The sequence below is a fragment of the Micrasema longulum genome, unplaced genomic scaffold (genome assembly GCF_059751315.1).
Source record: "Micrasema longulum isolate JH-2025_06_02 unplaced genomic scaffold, ASM5975131v1 h1tg000076l, whole genome shotgun sequence".
Classification (NCBI taxonomy): domain Eukaryota; kingdom Metazoa; phylum Arthropoda; class Insecta; order Trichoptera; family Brachycentridae; genus Micrasema; species Micrasema longulum.
This window is the reverse complement of record NW_028277283.1, coordinates 565,195-588,709: the sequence shown is the minus strand read 5'-3', so window position 1 is coordinate 588,709 and position 23,515 is coordinate 565,195. Positions and strand designations below refer to the sequence as shown.

Here is a 23,515-nt window from a genome sequence, read left to right as displayed (position 1 = left end):
ATGTTTTATATGATTTCTACCAAAAAATTGCAAAATCAACTTAATACATGCATAACTCAAGCTCTAATTATTGTTGTGTTAATTAGGTAAGTATTTATTCCACCAAATCTAACACATTTTAAATATTTTCCCTGATTTTGAAACATCTAGCCATTGCCAAAGTAAATTGATTTCACATTTTATAGTAAAATTAAACTTATAACATTGTATATTTAAAAACCAAACGTAAAACACGTGTGTATTTAATAGCACCTACAACCTTTATCGATTCTAGTACAAATTACATTTCTTAATGGAAATAATCACATTCATATTTTTAAACATATGGAACACTACAATAATGATTGAAAAAATTGAACTTTTGATATTGAGATTCCTATAGGATTTTACTCATTAAATAAGAATAGTACAAAGATAAATAAAAACAAATATGAATAATGATAGTCCGCAATGTCTCAAATTATTAAAATAACTTAAAAGGTACACATATATAATATGGCACAGTAATAGATAACATTAACAGATATAATATATTCAAAATCAATGAAAACTTGGCATAAGAATATAAAGAAATGCCTCTTTGGATTTATCATTTAATAAAACAAACTTCTTTAGTCATTTTCAGGATAAAATAATAATAATAATAATCACCTAATTAAATAAATTGTAAAAGTCTTATAATATTAGTTTAATGGAAATAAATTCAAAGTCATGATAAATAAACAAGCAAATATTATTACTTCATCCTTCTAAAGCTCGAAATTTCAATTATATCATTAACATGACAAAATGGTTAAATCATTAATATAAAATCATGGCGAAATGAAGGACAAATAATGAAATAATTAATCTCTGTGAAGTATTTTTGTTTGTTCAACTGGCATTATTTTATTTTTTTTCTCACTTCTATTGGCAACTTCACTTCTAGTGAGCATAGAACAATTATTAAAACAGGAAATACCTTGTGAGTTGTATAAACATATTTGATACCTTTTTACTTCAAAAATTATAAATTTAACTAGACAAAACACATTTTCTTGTGAATACATAAGTTTTTCAAATGCATATGGATTCACGATGTACTTATTTCATTGGCTATGTTACAAAACATAAGAATTGTGTTGTTAAAATTATAATATAATATTCGTAGTAATAAAAACCGTGTGAGTTTCTTTCTTTATGAATAAGGGAAAATGACAAATTTGACAATATTCATAATGTAAATGTATAGCAACTATAAAATAATATCCTAATAAAGCTATATATTTGATATCATAAATACAACATTATCAAATGTTGAAATCATTAATTATAATTGAGAGGATAATCTTAGGAGAAAATGCAATCAACCGCATGCTTTTGTGGTTAAAATATATCACATGATCACATTGTTCAGATTATTATTAATAGAAAGAAATTAAAAGTTAATAAAGGTACCTACAAAAAAACAATAAATATAAATGTATATCTAACAAACAGAAAATATTGATGAAAGTAGACAATAAAAACATTTTAGTAAAAGTCAGTTTTCTTATAGTTAAATGATGATAAAATTACTTTATATTACAAAATAATGCAAAGATTTGGACCAACAATATCACAAAATTTTAAAACTAGTTTTAGAATGTCAATGTCTTTAATTTAAGAAATATAAACATTTATAAAGAACATTGGAATTTTAAGTAGGTACAAAAATGTCTTTATTTTACTTGAATAGTCTTCCAAAATGTCTTTTGATACTGGCAGTGTGGTCAAAATTTTTAACTAGCAATTGTTTAGCAATATTACAAAACAACTGTAATAAGAACAAACAGTGAAAATGTCACATGGTACAATTCTACGCAAATAACTTGTATGCGATACAAACATATTATGTTTATATTCTTAAAGGATAACTATTGTTCCTTGGTATTTTATTGAAATTATTGCCCCGGTACATAAATTTCAAACCAATCAGATTTGATCTTACTCAAACATCTTAATTTTAATTAAATAAATTTACAATCATGAATAGCAGCAAGAATATTATTTAATACGTAATAATATACATAAGTGGGTATCAATTTGATAAAGTTACTTAAATGGGCTAAAGAAATACCTTCAACAGAGACAAAAAAGTTCCTTCCTTTAAAAAGTCATTTAATCCAAACAACAACAGGCATAGAAGTTCATTGATAGCTTTTTGAGCGACTTTAAAATTCCCATCTCGAGCAATAACTAAACGAAGAGTGTGAATCGCGTGTTCAAGCTCTCCCTAAAACAAAAAAAAAACACACTTTAGTCACAGTTCTAATGATTTGGAAACTTAGGAAAAATAAGAGGGAGAAAAAAAATAAGAGAAATCAATTCATTTTTAAAGGTGAGTTTGAAAAATTGATGTTAAGTTTTTTTCTAGCTTCAAGGAAATCGAGGTCCCATAACCAACTTATACATCCATCCAAAAAATGCTAGCATTCACAGTATATACAAAACTTCAGAGGAACATTTTTTATGATGCAAGTACTTTTAAATCCTAATAAATTAAAATTGAGATTAAAAACATATTTGACCAACGAAGCGATACACACCGGACGTGGACTAAGAGAACAGCTGGGTAGGCGAGGAGTAGGGGTTGGTGTAAGGGATGCTAGTCCGGGTCATTGAGGATTGTCTCCATTTTCAAAAACCAACAAAACAACCCCCTCCCCTTTCTCCGTAAGGGTAGGCGGAGAAGATGGAATGCCATATCACTCTTTTAAATCATAATTTTATTCATTTAAAAAAAGTTTTTGAAAAAAAATTGTTAGGATTTTAAAAAAAGTTTACTGTGAGGAATGTTCCTCTTAAGTTTCGCAGTCTGGCCCTGAAGCACTGAGTATAAAGAACAGTTAATTGACATAGTCTCCCGTGTTATGGGAATAGCTGTATCTTAAAAAAGCTGGTTTTGAGATAAATAATTTTAATGTTAAAGTTTTTTTTTTTGTTATGTTCCTCGCAAACGAATAGTAGAAAGAATAGTAAATTTGGTAAGTAGTTAGATTGACCCATTATTCAAAACATATTTTAAAAAATTAAAAAAATATTTTTCATAAAATTTACAAAAAAATGTTCTAACGGAGCATTTAAAAAACAAATGTATTTTGACAATTCCTTGGGAAGTAAAGAAAAAAATTGAGTTAATATGATGCAAGCCAACGAATGGAATTGATTGAGCGTTGTTAAGCCAAACTGCTGTATCTATAGATATAGTGTATTGCCATAATACGAGCGTAGTATGAACAGTAATCATAATCTGATAAAATTATTTAAATAAAAAGATATATCAATCCAATTTTATGACCCCAATTCTATCAGTTTCAATAGAATGTACAAGATGTTTGTTTGATTGACATGTAGCCGTAATGAACTCATTACATATTTACTTTATCATATTGTTGATAAGATAACTCACCTTGTGTGCGTGAATCAGAGCAATATGGAATAAGTTTACCACAAAGTCTGGCCTCTTGGAATACGCCAACCTCGATAGTTTAATTGAATCATCTTCCATTTCAAGCCTGAAAGTAATCATACCATGTTGAACCAAATATTGCATTAATGTTAGTAAATATCAGTATATAAACACTTGCTGACTTTTAATGTCTACCGGTTGGGGGACGTACCCGTCTCTCCGTCAAAACACTCATTACATTAGCATGTAAATACTAAAATACATCATCTACCATCGCAACAGTATACATTGTATTTGCGAAAAAAAAATTCAATTATATAATGTGGTCATGGTGAAAGTGACTTAATTTTTTTACTATATTGGGTTGACAGTTTATTTCCGTATTTACACGGTAGTGAGTGTTGGAACGAAGAGACGGGTACATTTCAAAACTGGAAGACATTATCCGGTTATATACTAGCATTAACGAGAGTGTTAAATATTTTGGAAAACGTGTAAACCCTTAAAGCGTTTGTGTCCGTTTTAAGTGTCAACTACAAAATCTATGATAATCATTAACACAAACTAGATGCAACATTGCGGCTGAAGTGATAAAGAAGAACGATAAGTATAGCTATATTTTTCGTTCACACACAAAACATAGTGATGTCACGTAGCCCGCGATTGTCAGTTTGAAAAATGAAAACATAGAACTTGACGCCTGCTCAAGTAATGTAATTAAAACAATAGGGAAAGGTAAAAAAAAAAAGGTGAAATAGTTGCAATCTGCATTATTTTCAAATAAAGATAAGTGTGTTTTAAATGTTTTTGGATTATTTCATCTGTTTATAAGTTTTTTTTTTTATTGAATGAAAAGTATCGGATGTCATTTTTAAGTGGCATTCCCGATTTCTATGAATTAACAGATCTTTTAATTTGGTCCCAAAAAACGGTCATTGTTGAAAATACATATGGGAAGTATATAGTTATTTGTATGAACACTTATGGGATATTACTGAATTATTTTTTTTAAATATAAACATGTACAGCAATGTCCATTTAAAAGAACTAATAAAAAGTCATGTAATCAAAAACATAAAAAATATAAAAAAACTCTTGACATCCACTGTAACCTTAATTGATCAGAAGAGGGGAGAAAAAATTAACCATTTTTTCATTGGTTGCCATGATAGGGGTTAAGCTCTCGAGGACAAAATCAATTTTAAAGATAAATGTTCTGGACTGGATTTTTCTTAAGGGGAAGGATTTGAGTTGGAAACTCATTGATGTTTCAATGATTTCAATTCTGTACCTCAGATGATACACGGGAGGCAAATTTTTGCTGTTTTAAGTTAAAAATGCAAAAATTACAGCAATAAGCTATTTTATATGTGAATAAAACACCAAAGTCCACTTTTGTAGTAATTTTTTTTTTTTTTATTTGAAATAAAAATCGAAAGTCCACTTTGTTTTAATGCAAAAAAAAACAGTAATCCCAGATACACTATTTTAATATGTACTGTTTTTTTTTTTTTTTAAATCATTAATTTACATTGAAAATTCATTATAGGTTGAAATTATCTCATTAGGTTCAAAAGTTATAATGTTTTGGAAATCGCACAATCACAAAATCTTGTTTCCTAAACATTTCGTTCAATGTGACTCCCGTGGTTTATCCTTTAAGGTACAGAATTGGTGATGCAGTTGTTTCATCTAAATCAAATGTTTATAATGTTTATTTCAATATGTTTATCTTTGTTTATTCTACGCTATGTGTATGATAATATGACTATATATTATTTGATGATTTGTTATACTAATACTCCATTAGTCCCAACTCAACACAGGACTTTAGTCCCATGAAGTTGGGACTTGTGTCTTCATGATGTAAATAACTTAAGTATTTGTAAATAAATTTAATGAAAATAAAATCATTACAATCTCCATAGTTAGTTAAAATGTATGACTACAAAGTTAATGCTTTAAATATAAATCACAAATATTCAATATTTACATTTATAATGTTTTCAGTCATATTTACCATTGAAACATGAAAGATAACCCCAACAAAGGCAGGTCCTTCTCCTGTTCTGGAGCCAAGTCAAGAGATTGCCTCAAACAAGTTAGTACAAGATCTGGATTTCCTTCATTTCTCCAATAAATGGCAGCCAAAAAGTGCAATACCCAAGATGTACTTTCCTAAATTAAATAAAATATAATTATTATAAACTATACCAACTACAAATATGTAATGTTGTAACTTATTAATAAAGTTCAGTCCTGTTTCTCGGCAGAATGAAGAATACAATTCTGTGTATGAAATAGAACCGGAATCCTGAAGTATTTTCGGCTTGATGACTACTCTCAGGTAGTTAAAAATCCCGAAAAGGAAAACACGCCTCATAGCGTTGTGGTTGTTTTTTTTATAGGTGATTTTACACTGCAATGTTTATTTTTCCTTGGGCTGGCACCTGAAGCGTAAGACTGATCACCTTACCTTTATGAAACAGATGATTGAGATAAGCTGCATTTGGCATACCAATGCAGTGTCCGATGCACCTGATAATGATAAAAGTATAATAATTATGAAATTATTTACTTGTTTTATAGCTTGGGCAATTCTGTCGCCAAAACTCTCATCTGACAAATCATCATCTTGAGTGATTTTTCTAATTAATGCGGTAAAGATATGTTTGGTATATGGATTGAATTCTGGGAGTTTCCTAACTCCTAATGCCTCCTGGATGAAATCACTTTGCGGAGCCGTGCAAGATGGCTTAAGTGGAAAATCAGAAAGTTGATGCGTATCTTTGAAAACAGATCGAGCAAAATTTCTAAAACAGAACCAAAATAAATATTATTTTACATTTTTATACTTTTTAACTCTTTTATATTATAATTGTTATAAATTATTTAAAAAAAGAAGTGCCATGAAATAAATATGTGCACATAACATGGACTATTTTTACAATAACATTATGTTTATTATACATCCAGCCGAACTTGGTTATAATGATAACGGAGATAGCGAGATCTCGGATATAATGAGGTAACAGTTTACATTTTAGTTTATGATTTTCTCCATACTTTTATTCACTTTTATAACAAACTTCTTCTCGAACATACTGAATAAAAATATTGTCAAAAGTTGAGCAAAAACTCTTCAATTGTTTAAAATCATAATTTTTGAAATATGTACCTAAGTAATAAAAGTTCACCCAATACATAAATAAATTTGTTTTGTGCATAATTTAGTAGAACTTACACAAATTCTCTGTCAGAATACCATGACCAGAAATTCGATGTCTTAAAGACTTCAACATTTTCCATTTTAGCACAAATATCTTCAGATAAGTTCAAACTGATAAAGTCATCATAAATGTGCATTTTTGTTACCCATACGTCCGCTTCTTCTATTAGAAAAGTTTCTCCGTCAACTAGGAATAAAACAAAAATGGTATTCATTATTAACTCATACAAACATTTGTGTAGTAAATATTATATAAGTTTATGTTAATCATAGAACTCAACAAAATAAATAAAATATGTTTAAAAACGAAGAAGATATATATGTGATTTGCTAAATTCATACATAAAAATTATACATCTACACGTTAGCTAAATAAAACAAATAAAAGACAAATTTATTCATTAAAAATAAATTCATTGGTAAGCATTTTTCTCCATGGAGTCAATTTAAAAGATGTTATCTAGAAATTGATTAACCCACAATTTTTAATATATATAAAAAAAGAAGTTATATTCCAACATTCTTTTGTACAGAATTAAAGTGCACACATTATTGTTACTCTTTGATACGTAGTAAACATTTTTGTTGATTTGCTTCCTTAACTTAATATATTGTATCTCGTATAAACAAAATTTCGAAAACCAACCTTTCATAGAACCAATATTTTTTATTTCTTCATCCAAATCATCTGGCGGAATCAAATTTAGTTCAAATTTTCCTTTGATATTTTCTTTGTTTTCAATATCATTTCTTTGCTCTAAAGACACAATGATTGGAGAATTTTTAGTCATGCCAGGAATCGACATATCAGAATTGGACCCCGTGTCGAAAAATTCATCATCCTTCGAAAGTTTACAGGATGCATCTTTATCTAAATTCTTTGAACTACGGTCTTGAAACGAGAAAAACAAAATGTTAAAATATTTCATTTATCAAGTTATCATTTCAATATAATTAATTAGCACAAGTCCTGGATTTTATCCAGTAGGGAGTTTGTGAAGATATTACAACAGAAACAGAGACCATGTTAAAAAATGCAATACGAAAAATCATGCATTACGGGTTCTCTAACACAGTGTGTAAAGTGATAGCTTAAACCAGCCAATTACAGGTTATAAACCCTCTAAATGTCTTGACTTCTATATAGAATATTCTCTTCTGCAAAAGATTTTCCATCTCTATTATAATATAGTAAAACCCCCGAATTACGTTTTTTTTGTTGTTTTTTTTACAATATACATAAGAGGTAAAAACAGAGTACTAAAAAAAATAAAGGATGAATAGCAATGAAATACAAATTAACATTAAAAATAGTAAACAAAAAAACAAAGGCATGGCCTGTTAGTGGGTATAAAAAAAATGTTTATGAATTTTTTGCTCTTATAAAAAATAGACAGGTATAATATGTTTGTGTAATATAAGAGAAAAGAAAATATTCTGTAAAAGATTACAAGGTACTTTTTTATTTTATATTAATTAAAAAAGGACATAAAAAAAATAAAAAACAATAAAAATATTCCTTATTATTAAGGGCAATAAAATATATCATAGAAAAAAAGACTTAATATCTTTAGTTTGAATCCAGGATAGTGCGTGTTTTTTAAAGAAGGAAAATTTTAAAAGTTTGAGGTCAATGAAATATTATCAGTAAAAAGGATAAAAAATTTTTGGAAAATATGGTATTCATTATTCAAGGCATATGTGTTTATGAGGTGCTAATTATGAATTATTATCAAAAAGGATCGAACGGCAAGGTCAGCATTTTAAAGGAATTATGAGCTGATTAAGTGCATCATTACAGTATGTAAATTCTGATAATATTGTATGGAGTCTGGATGGATGGGTCAAAAACTAAAAAAATAACAAACAGCAAAATTTAAAAAGGGCTTCTTTGAAACATAGTTGTTTTTAAATGGTGTAGGCTCACAGTTTTTTTAAAACGGTGAAGTTTTCCGTTTCTTTTAAATGTTTTAAAGGTTACAACTGGTTATGACACTGTTTCAGTTTAATATGCTACTCTGTTGTGGAAACACCTTTAGTTTTTGGTGACTTAATGCTGTTTAAAATTTTGTTTTCAAAATACGGATGGACAAGGGCACGGGACCGTCAGGTGTGGGGTGGAGTGGAGACGGACCAGTGAGATTTCATGCGTATATGTGTATGTACTTCTTCCTTGAGAGATTATAATACGAGTAGGTAGGTATTATGGAGAAAGATTTTAAGTTGGGGCAAAACGTGGTACGAAGTGCGGCAGGGTGTTGAATTTTTCACGCAAAGTGAAATGTTTTTTTTTATTTACTTCTGCGTTTGGTAATTTATTTTTGTTTTTTTTTTAAATGATTTAATTTATTTTTGTGAAAATGTTTTAGGTATTTCAGGGGGGTAACTGTTTTAAAACAACAGTTGCATTTTTTTTTACCACCTCTAGTTTGAACCATTTTTCTATTGAAAATTTTTAAATATATTCATAAATAATAAATGTCTGTAAAACACAAAAAACCATACAACTAAAACACCAAAATGGCGTCAATAATTTTGATTATCGATTTGACTTACCAACAAGTTGGTATAATGATAGAGACTAACTTAAGACTCTTGCACTATCAGTTTTCAGTGGGGATTGTAATTTTTTCCGATCAGCATGTTGGTATAATGATTACAGACTAACTTCAGACTCTTTGAGTTGTCAAAAACACGAAAATGGCGGCAATAAATGTTTCCAAAAACTATTTTTAAAATTGAGAATTTCTATAAAAAACGTTGGTATAATGATAGAAACTAAATTCAGATTCTCGAGCTGTCAGTTTTCAGTGCGGATTTCAAATTTCTCTGACATTGATTGCGGGAAAAAAACGTAAAACTGGGTTTTTAATGTACTAAAAAATTCAAAATTCAATGGTACTACAAAAACTACATGTAACTCGCGGGAAAACGCAAATTGCAGGGACGTAATTTCGGGGTTTCACTGTATTTAAACATAATTTTAAAAGTAATCTCACTTAGAAAAGGGCAATATCATTCTGGCACATCGAGTTTATAATAAATCATAAAAACCATGTAAAAAATACTTAAAAAGAAGGTAATCTATAATATCCTATATTTTATGTAGGTAAGTATAATTTATTGAGAGTTTTTAAAACAACGTAAACTTTTACAGGCAATTTATGAATAATCAAATCCCCGAATATTATCTGCTCTTTGAGCAGAATTTAGTACTAAAACAATATATAATTACCGGTTGTAGGAAAACAATGTAGTTCTGCTTTCTTTACTCTCTTTTTAGTTCCATCACTAAATAAATCTAATAAATCTTCTTCATCATCCTCTGAAATTGTAACATATTTTATTAATTGAAATAAAATATTTTTGACATGCAACAGACACTAGCAAATACCTTTAATCTCCATAAAATATTTTAATTTAATTGATAATGTCTGCATCCTCGTGGACAAATAATGAAATTAACCAATATCTCGACAGAGACAATGACATAGATCATAGGCCAATGACAGGTCATAAGCCTTGTCAATGCCGAAACATCCACTTTATTGAGATATCGTTCTATCTAATCTAATCATAATTATGAATAATATTAAGTAATTAATTATAGAGGAAAGCATCCAAAGTATTATTTTTTGGCAACTGACAATATATTTTTACCAACAGTATTTTTGTTACACAATAAAAAACTTTGTGTTCAGCTTATATGCTTTTATTATAGTAATAAAATGACTCATTAAGGAAGAACCGAGGTGGTATTTTGCGAGATCTAAAATTCTCCCGCCACGCCAAGAGTTAATGTTTTTACGTTCTGATTATGTGCGTTTTGCAGTCTATATTATTAATTTAAATGCTGGTTCTGAAAATTGGTAGTAGAAAGGTTGTAGCATGTGTACCTACGGTAAAAGAGAAAAAATTAAAAAACTTTTCTATAAGCTTGAAGAAAGAGTTACTGCGATGACAGATACATTATTCGTATGTTTTTAGTAAAGCCATATTTAAAGAAATCTAGCTTATGGAGAAAAAATTACTTACATTTTATGCAACATTTTTCATCGGTAAATTTAGTTTTTTTGCATTGCAGTCGACATTAAAAAAATAAATTCACATTTTTAATTAGATATATGCATATATATATTTATATATTTTAAATGCTTCTATCTGTCTTTTAGTCAATTTAATAGTGAGAATTCTAATAAATGTTGCAACTAATGTAAGTATACTTTTTAACCATTGATATGCCTACTTTGTAAAATATCGACAAATAAAACCCGGAAAAACAATTCACGTGAATATTTTTTTTTCTAAGCTGTTTATTTAAAAAAGGGGGTGTGCTATTGAGTTCATGTGTTTTATTTTCAAAAATCCAATCCCCGCAAAAAACAAAAACTGGTTGTACCTTCAAAACAACAACTGAGAATCTAGTTATATCATTGACGTGAAAAAAATCCCAAAATAGCAATATCTCCCATTTTGATACTAGCATCGCGAACAAACTTCTTTCAAAACATGTTCCACTCTATTTCACTTATCTAAGGTGCTGACATATATGCAGGTTAGAGTCTTGGGAGGGTGAGGTATTAAATAGAAAAAAGTTAGTGACCCTGAAAACTAAGTTTTTCATTTCATAATAATTTATCAAGTGTTGCGAAGTAAATTCTGATTCAATCAATAAAACAGTACATTTATTTATCATACCAGGAATAGTTTCAGTTTTATAGCACTGAATGTTAGCGGGGTGACATGACTCCCCCCCGGCATTACAAACCATCCCCAGAATGTCACCTTGTAATAATGTAAAAGTATCCGAGCCAACGTTAATCTTCTCTTTGGAAACATCGGAACACACTTCGTTCGATTTTTCTTTAGTTGCTTCTTCGACTGTAAAAATATATTTATAAAAACATTCTTATTCATTCATTTACAGTATCATGGAGTTGGGGATGTGTGACTTTATACTAATAAATAAAATTTAAACAAATAAAGTCACACATGAGACTACAATTCCTGCGTTAGAGTTGGGACACATAATACAATCGAAAGTGGAAGTATATAATAAGTAAAAATACAAAATAAAACATCAGAATATGTATAAATAAGGACATTTTTTTTACAAAACTGGAAAAAGCATATATACCAATGAAGGAAGAAGAATTAAAAAATATAAAATAATAGTTGTAAGTAAAATCATATAAAATATATACATATATGATCCGTCGAGTTAATTTATAAAACATTACTATGTTTATGATATATTATTATATTTACCTTTATTATATCTTTGCTATTTATTTTTTGTTTGAATTAAAGTTTTTCTATTTTACTGTATTTTGTGTCAATGTGTAGAATTGGAGTGTGCGTTGAGAAATAAATACAAGAAATCTAGATCAAAATTAATAAATTGCATAATCATGGCTCTTAGCCATTGATGCAAAGGAGGCATGGAGGATATTGGACCATACCTTAACATAAATCTACATAAGTATTTACTTTTTGTACTACTTTTTCCTTCCTTCCAAAATACTTATTAACTTTTACTTACTTCTCAATTATTTATTTTTACTTGTTATTTATCACATAACAGTAATGATTACTTGTTACTTTTACCTTTTTCTCTAACTTTTAACAATTTTTTTGTCCTAATTTTTAGTTAAAATGTATTCTTTATTTCAGAACACAGCTAGATAAGTTTTTTTTTATTGCATTATTTGTATTTTCATGAATTTGACTTTTAGAAAGAAAAAAAATGTTTTAAAAATATTTTAAAAATAAAAGTTGGTACTAGAATAGTATATTTCAAGGGTAAACCACTTTGACTATAAATTGACATTACTAGCATAAATCCAAGTGAAACCGGGATTACGTTTTTTTTGTTTTACAAAGGTGTTTAGCAGAACAGAAAAAAACATTAGTTAAAAACAATTGTAACAGAAGCAATCAACAAAAAACAAGATATTGAAAACAAAATGTTTGCATAGATACATATTTACTATCAATTCACAAATTGCAATATTATATGCAATTATTATAGAAAAATATACATTACTTACCACCAGAGAACTTTAGTTTCATCATTGTTTTTGCAATGCAATGCCATCCACGCAATAGACTATAAGCCCATCCATTCATAAAGTCGGTATCTACTCTTATAACTTGTTTCATATGATACAACTGACCAAGAACATTGTTTTTTGACTTGTGTAACATGGAAAGGAGAAAATTTGTAGCGGGCTAAAATGGGTACAAAAAATTGTATACTGTAAAATATACATACCTACATCTATTATTATTCAGAATATCGTACGAATTTATAAATGTGAAAATAAAGCACAGAGATGTATACGAAAGATTTGAGTATGAAAAGCGACTGCTGAAAAATGATTTATTCAATGAAAACAGCAAAGCATAGAATAAGAAACAAAAAGCAAGAACTAATTCAAGTAGTCAGTATCAATTGCAGAAGTAATCAGTTTTTGTCTGGACCATTGAATACATTCAAAAAATTTACTCACCTCTATTTTATTTGAGTTATAAGCTTCAGCAGTAACCTTGATAGATTCTTCTGGATACCCCAATTCAAAAAGAACAGATCCTAAAGATGTCAAAGGAACATCTTTATTAGAGTCAGGAGTATGTTCTATTGCGCAAAGTAAACAGTCCAGTGTATTCTGTACATTAGATCTTACTCTCCAATACAGGGATGCTAAAGTATACAATACCCACTTAGGAGCGACATTCTAAAAAATACATAATATATATATATAGCCTTAGACAAACACATAAAATCATTAGAAATAACTAAAAAAATAATACTTAAAATCATGCATTAAAAACCCACTACTTATCCCTCTAACCTATTATTTAAAGAAACTGAAATTATGGATATAAGATGAGTGTATTGCGTACAGGCTTTGAAATTTATACACACGCGTAAAAACTTGTTTATAGTTTATCTAATCAAAAACGAACCAGAGGCTGAACCTTAAAATCAAAGTACACCTCTATAAAACTAGACTAGGACAGAGATATGAACTCTTCTTCGCTCCTAAACCATACAATGTATTTACTAATGATGTGTAGTCTATGCAGAGCGAATGATGGAGCCTATTTTGAGCATTTACTTTAAAAATAAAAATAAAACAATATGTCTTTGTATTTTAATTTGATACTATCCAGTCTCTTTATTAAGAAAATATTGTTTCTTTACTTAGTATCGTTGCGTAGTCTAATCAAAATAAGCTAGCTCACTTTTTAAGTATGTCTTTGATGCACAGAAAAAATATTTATTTTAGCACTTGTACAATTCAAGATCACTTTTTAACATGATGCCTTAGCACTAGCCAAATTAAATTTTCAGGGTTACTTTACAATAAATAAGAATAGTTTTTGAAATAGGATGCAGAAAATTTTTTTACATAAAAAAAATAATTTTATAGCCCTTAAAAGTTAGTTGAAAAATTAAGTTTGCATATTTTTTGTAAAAGATTATTTTTTATTTAGAATTTAATCAAATAACGACTCAAAACTGTATTGTAAGATAAAAGACCAACTATTCAGCTCCTTGTAAAAAAAAATACTATAGTAGACTTAATAGTTTGGCTACACTTGGGACATCCAGCCTGAAATCGGATTTTTACTAAAAATTCTTAAAAATGTGAATAAATTTTAAACGACTGAATATCGCTGAACATACATGGGGAATAAATCGATAGGCATTGAGGTCTCCCATCGCTCTGCCACCGATGATCCGTCCTCCCAGTTACAGGCTGTATACACATACATGTTGTGTATGGGTATGTGTGCGTGCATGTATGTATGTGTAATTTTGTTCAAAAAAATATACCCACGAACAGGCTATGTCTATTTGGAATTTTTGTTTCTTATCATTTTGTTCTATTATCATTCACATATACTGTAATCATATGTAATTATAGAAAGAAAAAAAATCAAATAATATTATTTTTTTGATATTACAAATTTTGAAACTTATTGAGTAATTATCAAAAGAATAGAGTTCAAATATTATTGAAATTAAAACCTTTTTTATGGCTGTGAGGATCCTCTGACCAATTTCGGCTTCATTGGAATTATTATCAGAAACATAAGAAAAAAGTATTTTCCGTAATTTGTTGTCACTCAGCAGAATTGGTGGAGATTTGGATCTAAATTTTACATAATATTCCATTAAAACTTTAATGCAAGAGAACACGTAAATAATACCAATGTATATGAACACCAACCAATAAATTGTCATCACCCGTGAAGTAGAATTTGCATATTTTCAATTAGTTTTATTATTATTATAAACTCTTATAAATCAAAACTAAATTTTCAATATAAAAATCTAACTTTTTCTTCTCAAATCTGTAGAAAACCACAGTTTCATTTGAATGAATGTTTAGTAAACTATAAAAATTGCATCATGTGTTATTTTTAATAGTTCAATTCTGGTTTGAGCTGTGAAATAATGAAACATATTGCATGGAAATAAAAAAAAACATTATTTACTTGGGATACAATATTTTATATAGGTATTTATATTATTTGGTAGTATAAAAGATACATTACCTAATTTCATTAGAATTTGGGGCATTTAAATGATTGTCAAAAATTAGTGGACTGGCAACAAATATTTATATTAATAAAATGTTGTACTCACTTAGCTAACAGTGCTGAAGGTAAATATGTTGACTTTAAATTTGGCTTTAAATTTGCACAGCACAGTGGAGGATACCACGGTAAAGGGTGTTCAGATTCAGAATCCATACCAATATATTTGGATAAAATTAATTTTGCGCTGAAACACGAAAAGAAAGAAAAAGTTAATATTACATTTTTATTTTATTTTTCCATGCATATATTTACACAGAATTTTCATTACAAAAATACACTTTAAAAAATACATCTTAAAATTAAGCTATACCGTAATTTGGAAAAAAAATACCAAGGTATAATAACTTAAATTAGAAATCATATAACTATATAAAATTCTGGGTTTTCTAATAAAACACTTACACAATATAGGTAGAGCTAAGCAGGAAAAATACCAAGTATTTTTTTTTTATATAACTTACATAAAAATATATGTTATTGCCTACTTGCAAAGGAATTACATTAAGAATTGTGAATCCAAACGTATTTATATAAATGTTACTTCCTCTGCCTACCACTGCATTAAAATGGTGTACATAAAATAACATTGGGTAAATCATACCGGGTTTTATACTCTTTAAGCTAAAATTGCATTCAACAATAGATCTTTTACAAATTTGAATACAACTTACTCATAACCTTTGTTTTCAACGGGAAGATAAACAGGCAATGGTTCTAATGGCTCCCCCATTTTCCCCACTCGTTTTGTGATTTGTGGAATCCATTCGTCACATTGGGATTGTGATGGCCAATCGTTTTGGGTGTCGAATTCTTGTTTTACTCTGCTAACTCTTGTATTGTAACGGTATCTGTCAATAAAAAATAAATATAATGCATAGTTCATCTTCTTTTTTTTCCTTCTTACATAATCCATGGTGCATATAAATTATTTGCTATTTAAGATAAGATTTAAGAATCTTAAAATTGCACAATTCAGGTGCCAGGCCGAAAAACTATAAAGTACTGTAGTGAAACACTTTTTAAATAAATATTTAATGTCACCCTGCCCGGTAATTAAGCCTACAACCTGATGCATGGCAAGCAAACCATAATATCACAAGACAGGTGGACAACAGGCCCGCTTTTTTGTGAATAAAAAAGGATAATTGAAGACAATTTTACTTTCCATTTACTTACTTTACTGGTAAAGTCATTTGAACAATATTTAAGTGTCCTTCAACTTTATTTGTATTCAGTGTTGTTGTCGCATCGAAATTAGGGGTAGGTACACTATTTGCATCATTCATATAAAACACTAAAGGCGGAACGAGCGTACTCCCTGTGTCTACAAGAAAAAAGGATTAAAAGAAATCTTAATTTTACACAACCAAGAAAAAACTTAAAAATAGGAAATATTCACATAGGGTATCTACAATATTTAAAAAAAATTACGCATGTATTTATTTAATAAACGTCCAGAAGGCTCTCACAATATACAGTTTAAAAGTACATAAAGTAAATAATTAAAGTAAATAAAATCATTATTACACTAAAAATGTAATTTTTTATTTTAAAAACGGATATAAATGTAAAGAAGAATTGAAATAAAAAACGCTTTAAAAAGAGGAGAATTGAGGGGATGGCCATTCAATGGATAGGATAGCTGATTTAATTGCAGTAGGAGTAGTGTGGAGCAAGTCCAACAGCTCTACATAATTATTAGCAGTTCTGTGGATGTGTGCCAGGGGAGATTGGTGGGTGTAGTTTGTCTTGTTGTACTCACATTGGAACATGTGTTGGAGTCTGGTGGTCCTTGTGGGTACACGAAAATTTATGAGGGACAGTAATTTTGGGCAATCTATAAGGGTGCATATCGTTTTATGAATTAGAGTGAAGTCAGCAATGTCCTTCTGATGGAGAACAATGGTAACCTCAACTCAGACATCAAAGTTTGAGAGAAAATTTCATGTACAGTTTTACCCTTTTTGAATTGTATGTAGCGTAAAAACTTCCGCTGAACTCATTCGAAGTTAAAGGAGTTGCAGTTGTACAAAGGGCTCCAGACTGGTGCATGTTCCAGTTGTGATCGGACCAGAGAACAATACAGAGGTTGTATTGAAACGATGCTACTAAAATCTGTTGCAATTGCCTTATTAGCAATTGTCATTCTATGGTGCGTAAAGGTTAACTTTTCATCAAAAGTTACCCCGAGATCTCTGATTTGTGGGACAGTAGTTATTAAAGTGTCGTTAATAGAGTATGATGATGGAATGAAGTTTCGTAAACGACGAAAAGATTTGTATTGTTGGTCATTTGTATTGATAATTTATTTTAATTACATTTATGAAATAATTACATATGTTGTTTATGTAATATATAAATAAAATTCAAAAATTAATAAATAACATGTATAACAAAATTAAATGCTCACCAACAAACTCATTGTTGATTTTCTCGACATTTGTGGAGTATTCATTCAAATCACTTGCCTTCACAAGAGCAAAATCCTCAGATAATTGATAGTGGGGACTTAGCCTCTTCAATTCAGTTTCAAGATTTTTTAATAAAAGCTGTATGCTAATAATTATTTCAAATGGGTTAAAAGCTTGGTGACTAACTAGCATGTTACTAAACATACGACTTGAAGATTTCATTCTCCATCCATTAAGTGAATTGGAGTTTTCCATGTTTATTTCTGCTTCAGAAGTGCATTGAGATTCATCATGTTGATCAACTAAAAAAGATAAAAAAATATAAAAATTAAAATATAACACATAATGTACAAATATATATTTATACACGCATATCAACCACATTCAAGCAAGTCCATAACTAAAAAGCTTTTTCATTCAAATGCAAAAATTGTATTGATTTTTTTTCGAACGGAAACAAACATTCACAATTGTTGCTTTTGTCAGTGAATGGCTTTGTTCTAAATGGAAATGATACGTAAGAATTTTATTTGACATACCTTGTTGACTTAGTGATTTGATTCCCAAAGGAGTAAGGGCATTCATTAGCTTTTCTTCGAGTTTTTGCCAATCTTCTCTAAGCTTTAAGAAATTGCGTACTTCAGCATATTTATTTTGGACAGCACTAAAATGTTTCATAAACTTAGAGTGAGACGATTTTAATCAATATTTTTCTAAATGAACATAACAAGGCTACATACACACACACCTTTCAAATCAACCTAAATGTAGTAGAAACTATTTCAATAAAGTATTAAAATAAACTAAAAGAAAATTTGATTGGTGAATATAAAAGAAAGTCACGTGTGTTTTTATAGAAAATCTGATCACTTTGCTTATGTACTTAGTTAAGTAATTTTATAAATAGATACATTTTGATGATATAAAAAAATCTTTTCACTTAACAAAATTGTATATACATATATATTACATACTCATTCAGTTCCAATAGCTCATTGACATGGTGCGCTTTACACAGAAGAGCATATTTATTTATTTGTGCTTGTTTGAAGCTTGGTTTTAGTTTTAGTACATTATCATAGCACGCCACTGATTGATTATAATCTTCCAAAACAGCATAAACATTTCCTAAAGCAAAATAATTAGCCGGCTGTACAGGATCGTGATCAACAGCAGAATGTAACACAATAGCTGCATCTGCAGAATTCTTAGTTTGATGAAATATGGAGCCCATGTTCAGCAGTGGTATATCTCGATACTCCCTGTAATCAAAACATGAGAAAATACAATTTTAAACGGATTGAGTAGTTGAAAAAAAAAATGTTTTTATAATCTACATAAATCATTTAGATAAAATCCTAAACAAATTCTTGAAAGTTCTTAATTGTAAATAATGTGTAACATACGATTCGTACGATGACTTTTCCTCTTTCCATAATCTGACTTCTCTCACTAAACGAAGAACTAGTGCTGACATGTATTTCCTATTCAAGATCTTGAATAATATAATTGAAAGTACTTGTCTCTTGGGAAACATACATCTAAACTGCCTTACTAGATCCACCAGACGAGTCTGACTTTTTTACAATCCTGCACCATCCAATAACTTCGCTCAAACTTCTTCATTAATCGTTGATGCACCGAATATAACAAGATTAGTTATGATATATTTGATTCTCAACTTCCTAATTATAAAAATAATTTATTAGAACTATTCTAATCAAATAAGTATCAGTGTCACTTTTTTCTCTGGTCTCATTTCTTTATAGGCATTTTTATGGTAAAACTCCTCAACAGAATCCCTTCATCTTCCTACCTTATCCTAATCCTAATCTGTCCTTATCCTTTACATTCCTCCTAACGCCTCGGGTATGTAATTATTATTTTGTAACTTGTTCATATTATTTGGTTTATTAGTATTTTCACAAAATGTGTTGTATAGTTGTGAAAAACTTAAATTGGACTCATACATTACTTTTATTATGTGAATTGTTTATAAATCTTCCGTTATTTTTCGAAATAAATAAATGAATAGTAAAAAATAGTTTGTATATATTTTTTTAAAAGGATTGTTCGTATTTTCTTAATCCATGACAAATAATGAAACATTACTTTTGTTTAATAAGTTTGTTTATCTAACCTGGGAGCAAAATAAACTGCTCTTCTACAGCATTCTATAGCCTTTGAAGCCTCCCCTTTTATCCTCCAGTATATGGCTGCCAAATTATAATGTAGCCAAGATGTAGAGTTGTGTAACAATCCCAGAGCTACATGGTGACCAAAAGAAGTGACACTTGTTCCAGGCAAAAGCCACTCATGAAGAGAATGCTCAGGAGCTAACGATAAATTATGGCGTTGCATCATTGCCTATGAAAATAAAAAACGGTATCAAGATATTATGTAAATTAACTATGAGATTTTGAAACTTTATTATTATAATTTAGTAGGACAATTGCAAAATGTGTTTTTACTAATGTTAAACGGCAGCCTCCGTGGTGTAGTGGTCAAGATGCTTAACTCACACACAGAAGGTTCCGGGTTCGATTCCCGATGAGAACACAAAAAACTAAATGTGATTTTACTCAAGCCTGGGTGTTCTGTGATGTAATTCACCACTGTAATTGGGCCTCCTGGCCTGTTGTGGTGCAAAAAAATAATGTGTAAACTGTTGTTAAAAAAAATGTTAGAAATTATACATTTAATTTGGATAGCAAAAGAACTCCCGTAGGTATAATACATTGTAGGCTATGCAGTTTTATCAGTAATTTGTCATAACCAATTAAAAATACGGAGTTTATTGGCTTAGCTTTTTTAAAATTATTTGTTATTGGCTTTTCTGAGTCTTTCATGAATTAAATATATATTACAAAAGTAACTTACTTTTAAATGTTCAAATGTAAACATGCTAAATGGAAGCGAAGAGGACTTTTCACATTTTGGCACTTCGGTTCCATAAATATTCCTCAAGGAGCTATCGGCAAAGAAATCAGTTAATTTTATTCCATTTCGATCACTGCCATCAGCAGCAATAGACATATACAGATCTACGTCATCTATTCCGATTGATGTCTTTTCACAATAGTAATTAGTTTTATGAGAATTTAGTGGAATAGTTGATCCTTCGAGAAAAGGCTTATCGAAAACAAAATCCTTAAGTGATTTGAAAATTCCATCTATTTCACTCAGCCTTTTCTCTTGATCTAAAAACCCCATCAAGTCGTTTGGCACCCGCATTTGAAAAGGAGAATCAAGCTGAAAGAAAATTCATTTAAATATTATCAAATAAAAGCTTTGCTAGCATTTTCATAAAGTGAAAATAATCGCTTTTCTAACATTTATATAAATGTTTTATGTATGTTATAAACATAAATATTAAAAATATTAAAACAAAGTTTACAATTTAATATATTTAATCATGTTATTCCACAAAGTTAGTGCCGACTCGATAAATAATATAAAATATTAAAATTACAGTTTTCATTTTTTTTTTTAATTCGCAACATAAATGAAACATATCCACACACAGGCCATACGTATATGAGAATTTTCGTTTTTTTTTCATGTTGAAAAATTCTTACAATACATTAAAAAATACATTATAAATGTAAATTGTAATATAGCAAAAATGTAAACAAAAAACTAAAGTAAACTTACCACAAAAATTTAGTAGTTTATGGAAATTTTTATGTTAATAAATAAGCCACTATTATTATTATTATTAAATAAATAGGTTTACATAATTTTCAGAGTTGGATGAATATATAATCAACATTTTTTTCATAAAACATATTTGAATGTTAAAGAGGATTGATCACTGTATTATACCCTCATTGATGCTAAGCTGACTGCTACAATGATTTACCATTCTTCTTTTACATCTCGAGTCAACTTGACTTATTTAAGGAACTGATTATTTATTTCAACTGTGTCCTTCATCACAATATAAAATACTTCTCCCGCTCGATAACTGACAACCAGCAGATTCGAGACAACCTAAATCCACAAATTGATTAGCGCATCCGAACCAACTTTCTTCAAAACAGGTTAAAGAAAACTTTCTCCTCAGTCACTTGGACAATGGAAAAACATAATTCAATGCTTTTTAATAAAATTGGGAAAAGTTGCAAGAGTTTTGATTAATTGTTATTATTTATGGTTTATAGAAAGTCTCTAGTAAAATACATATTTTAAATATTGCAGTGTATACGAAACTAGTTTTCACTTAACTGTCCGATAACATCATAATATTACAGTTAATATTTGGAATATGTTTATATTGATACATAATAATATACTTAAATGTGTTATACCTAATATATGAATAAATGTACAAATAAATTTCATATGTAATAAAGACTGTCTGTAAAAATAAATCATATACTTATTGCTTAAAAGACCGACTGTTTCAACATGAGAAATTACTAGAATGTGAAGGTGTTTGTTAGGGTTTAAGATAAAGCAGAAAAATAAGTGTAGGTAAATAAAAATCATGCATGCATTAACTCGGTAATGATTCTTTCTACCTATCAAGATTTGCGTGAGAACATATAGATCAAAGATCAGAATTTTAAATACATAAAAAAATCTACATTCATTGTCTACTTGTTACAAACTAATATGCTATAATACTAAGCTGTAAAGCAATTTTCATCTCGGTGCAACATAATTTTATCTGCTTTTCTCCTTGATCTAATTATTTTGTTTGGACTTTGATGTGGTCTACAAACTTGATATTTAACCCATGTTGATAATTAAACAAAGAAAATAACATAGGAAGTAATAATACTACTCATTTTAAATTAACAAAATATGAATGAATGTCTTACACATTATCTTTATAAGATCAAATTGCGATAGTGAAATTGAATGTCTTGCACATTATGGTAATAAATATTTTGATTTTTTGTACATAATAACTTAACCTATTATATTTTTTCTAGCTTAAAACGATACTTACTAATGGCTGGATGAGTCCATTCTCTGTAACAACCCAGTGAGAAGAAGCTACTATCCCACATTTCAGCCGAAATAATAAGAAAATAAGGAATAACAGTTTCATCTAGTGACAGCTATCGAACTATCTTCAGAAGATCAAATATGACATTGGATGACATATGCACAGATTTCAATATTAGACATAGACCAAAGACTACCAAAGACTACACAGACGACATATGTGATCTTAGACAATCGTTACCTACTCAAACTGCAAAAAAAATAATGGTAATAATCAATGGTAACTATCCTGGCGACTAAATTTTGGGGAACAATAATAAATGTTTGGCTCAAATGTCAAATTCAGGTTATGGTCTCGTGGATGGTGTTGCGGACTCACAAATCAGAGATCTGAAGTTCGAACTCTACTCTATCCCAACTTAATTCATATTTTCTTCTAGTGAGTTATTTAAAACTCATTGAAAATGGCCACAAATTCAAAATATTTGGGTAAACAACAAAAACGCAAATATTTCCTTTTGTTTAAAAAATAAAACACCTTCATATTTACACGTTTTAAGGATATAATTGAGTTATTTTTTTGGGCTTAAATTCATTGAGGTATAATTAGAATTACATTATCATGACGGGAAAGAAAATAGGAAAAACCATGGCCAATCAATTCGATACCTTACATATTTGATATGGAATAAGGAAAATGCGGTCTCCTCTCGAGTTGCCGATTGCCGGAAGTTTCCACTTGCTCTTAATTAGTGGAGAGGTTGACATCTTCCATATTTTCATACGCGTGATAGCGGAACATGATTTTACAGCCTCCGAGGTAATCTAATCTCATCATATTTTTTTCTTAATCTCTCCACCATCTCAATAACAATG

The 23,515-nt window shown here is 29.1% G+C and overlaps 1 protein-coding gene across 2 annotated transcripts; it reads right to left on the bottom strand.

Annotated features, from left to right (window-relative positions):
• Positions 1–886: 886 nt before the first annotated feature.
• LOC148284922 (tetratricopeptide repeat protein 17-like) lies at positions 887–22,792 on the bottom strand. Of its 2 annotated transcripts, none has more exons than XM_088232846.1 (20): positions 22,641–22,792; positions 20,564–20,935; positions 19,824–20,050; positions 18,658–18,945; positions 18,223–18,347; positions 17,683–17,985; positions 16,449–16,596; positions 15,944–16,120; positions 15,319–15,456; positions 14,698–14,821; positions 13,172–13,396; positions 12,710–12,890; positions 11,358–11,540; positions 9,895–9,984; positions 7,306–7,551; positions 6,675–6,846; positions 6,009–6,243; positions 5,451–5,608; positions 3,431–3,536; positions 887–2,254 (listed from the first exon to the last, which is right to left on the bottom strand). In XM_088232846.1, the coding sequence occupies exons 1-20, from the start codon at positions 22,740–22,742 to the stop codon at positions 2,087–2,089; spliced, it is 3,768 nt and encodes a 1,255-aa protein (XP_088088972.1). In that variant the 5' UTR covers positions 22,743–22,792; the 3' UTR covers positions 887–2,086. The 2 variants fall into 2 exon arrangements, with proteins under 2 accessions (XP_088088972.1, XP_088088980.1); XM_088232854.1 differs by having other exon boundaries at positions 20,564–20,654; positions 22,641–22,759.
• Positions 22,793–23,515: the final 723 nt, after the last annotated feature.

Coding starts and splice junctions, on each gene's coding strand:
- LOC148284922 (XM_088232846.1), bottom strand. CDS start 22,742: ATGAAACTGTTATTCCTTATTTTCTTATTATTTCGGCTGAAATGTGGG. Junction 16,597..17,682: donor AATCAACAATGAGTTTGTTG/GTGAGCATTTAA, acceptor TTTTTCTTGTAG/ACACAGGGAGTACGCTCGTT. Junction 14,822..15,318: donor CCTTCAGCACTGTTAGCTAA/GTGAGTACAACA, acceptor TGTAAAATTTAG/ATCCAAATCTCCACCAATTC.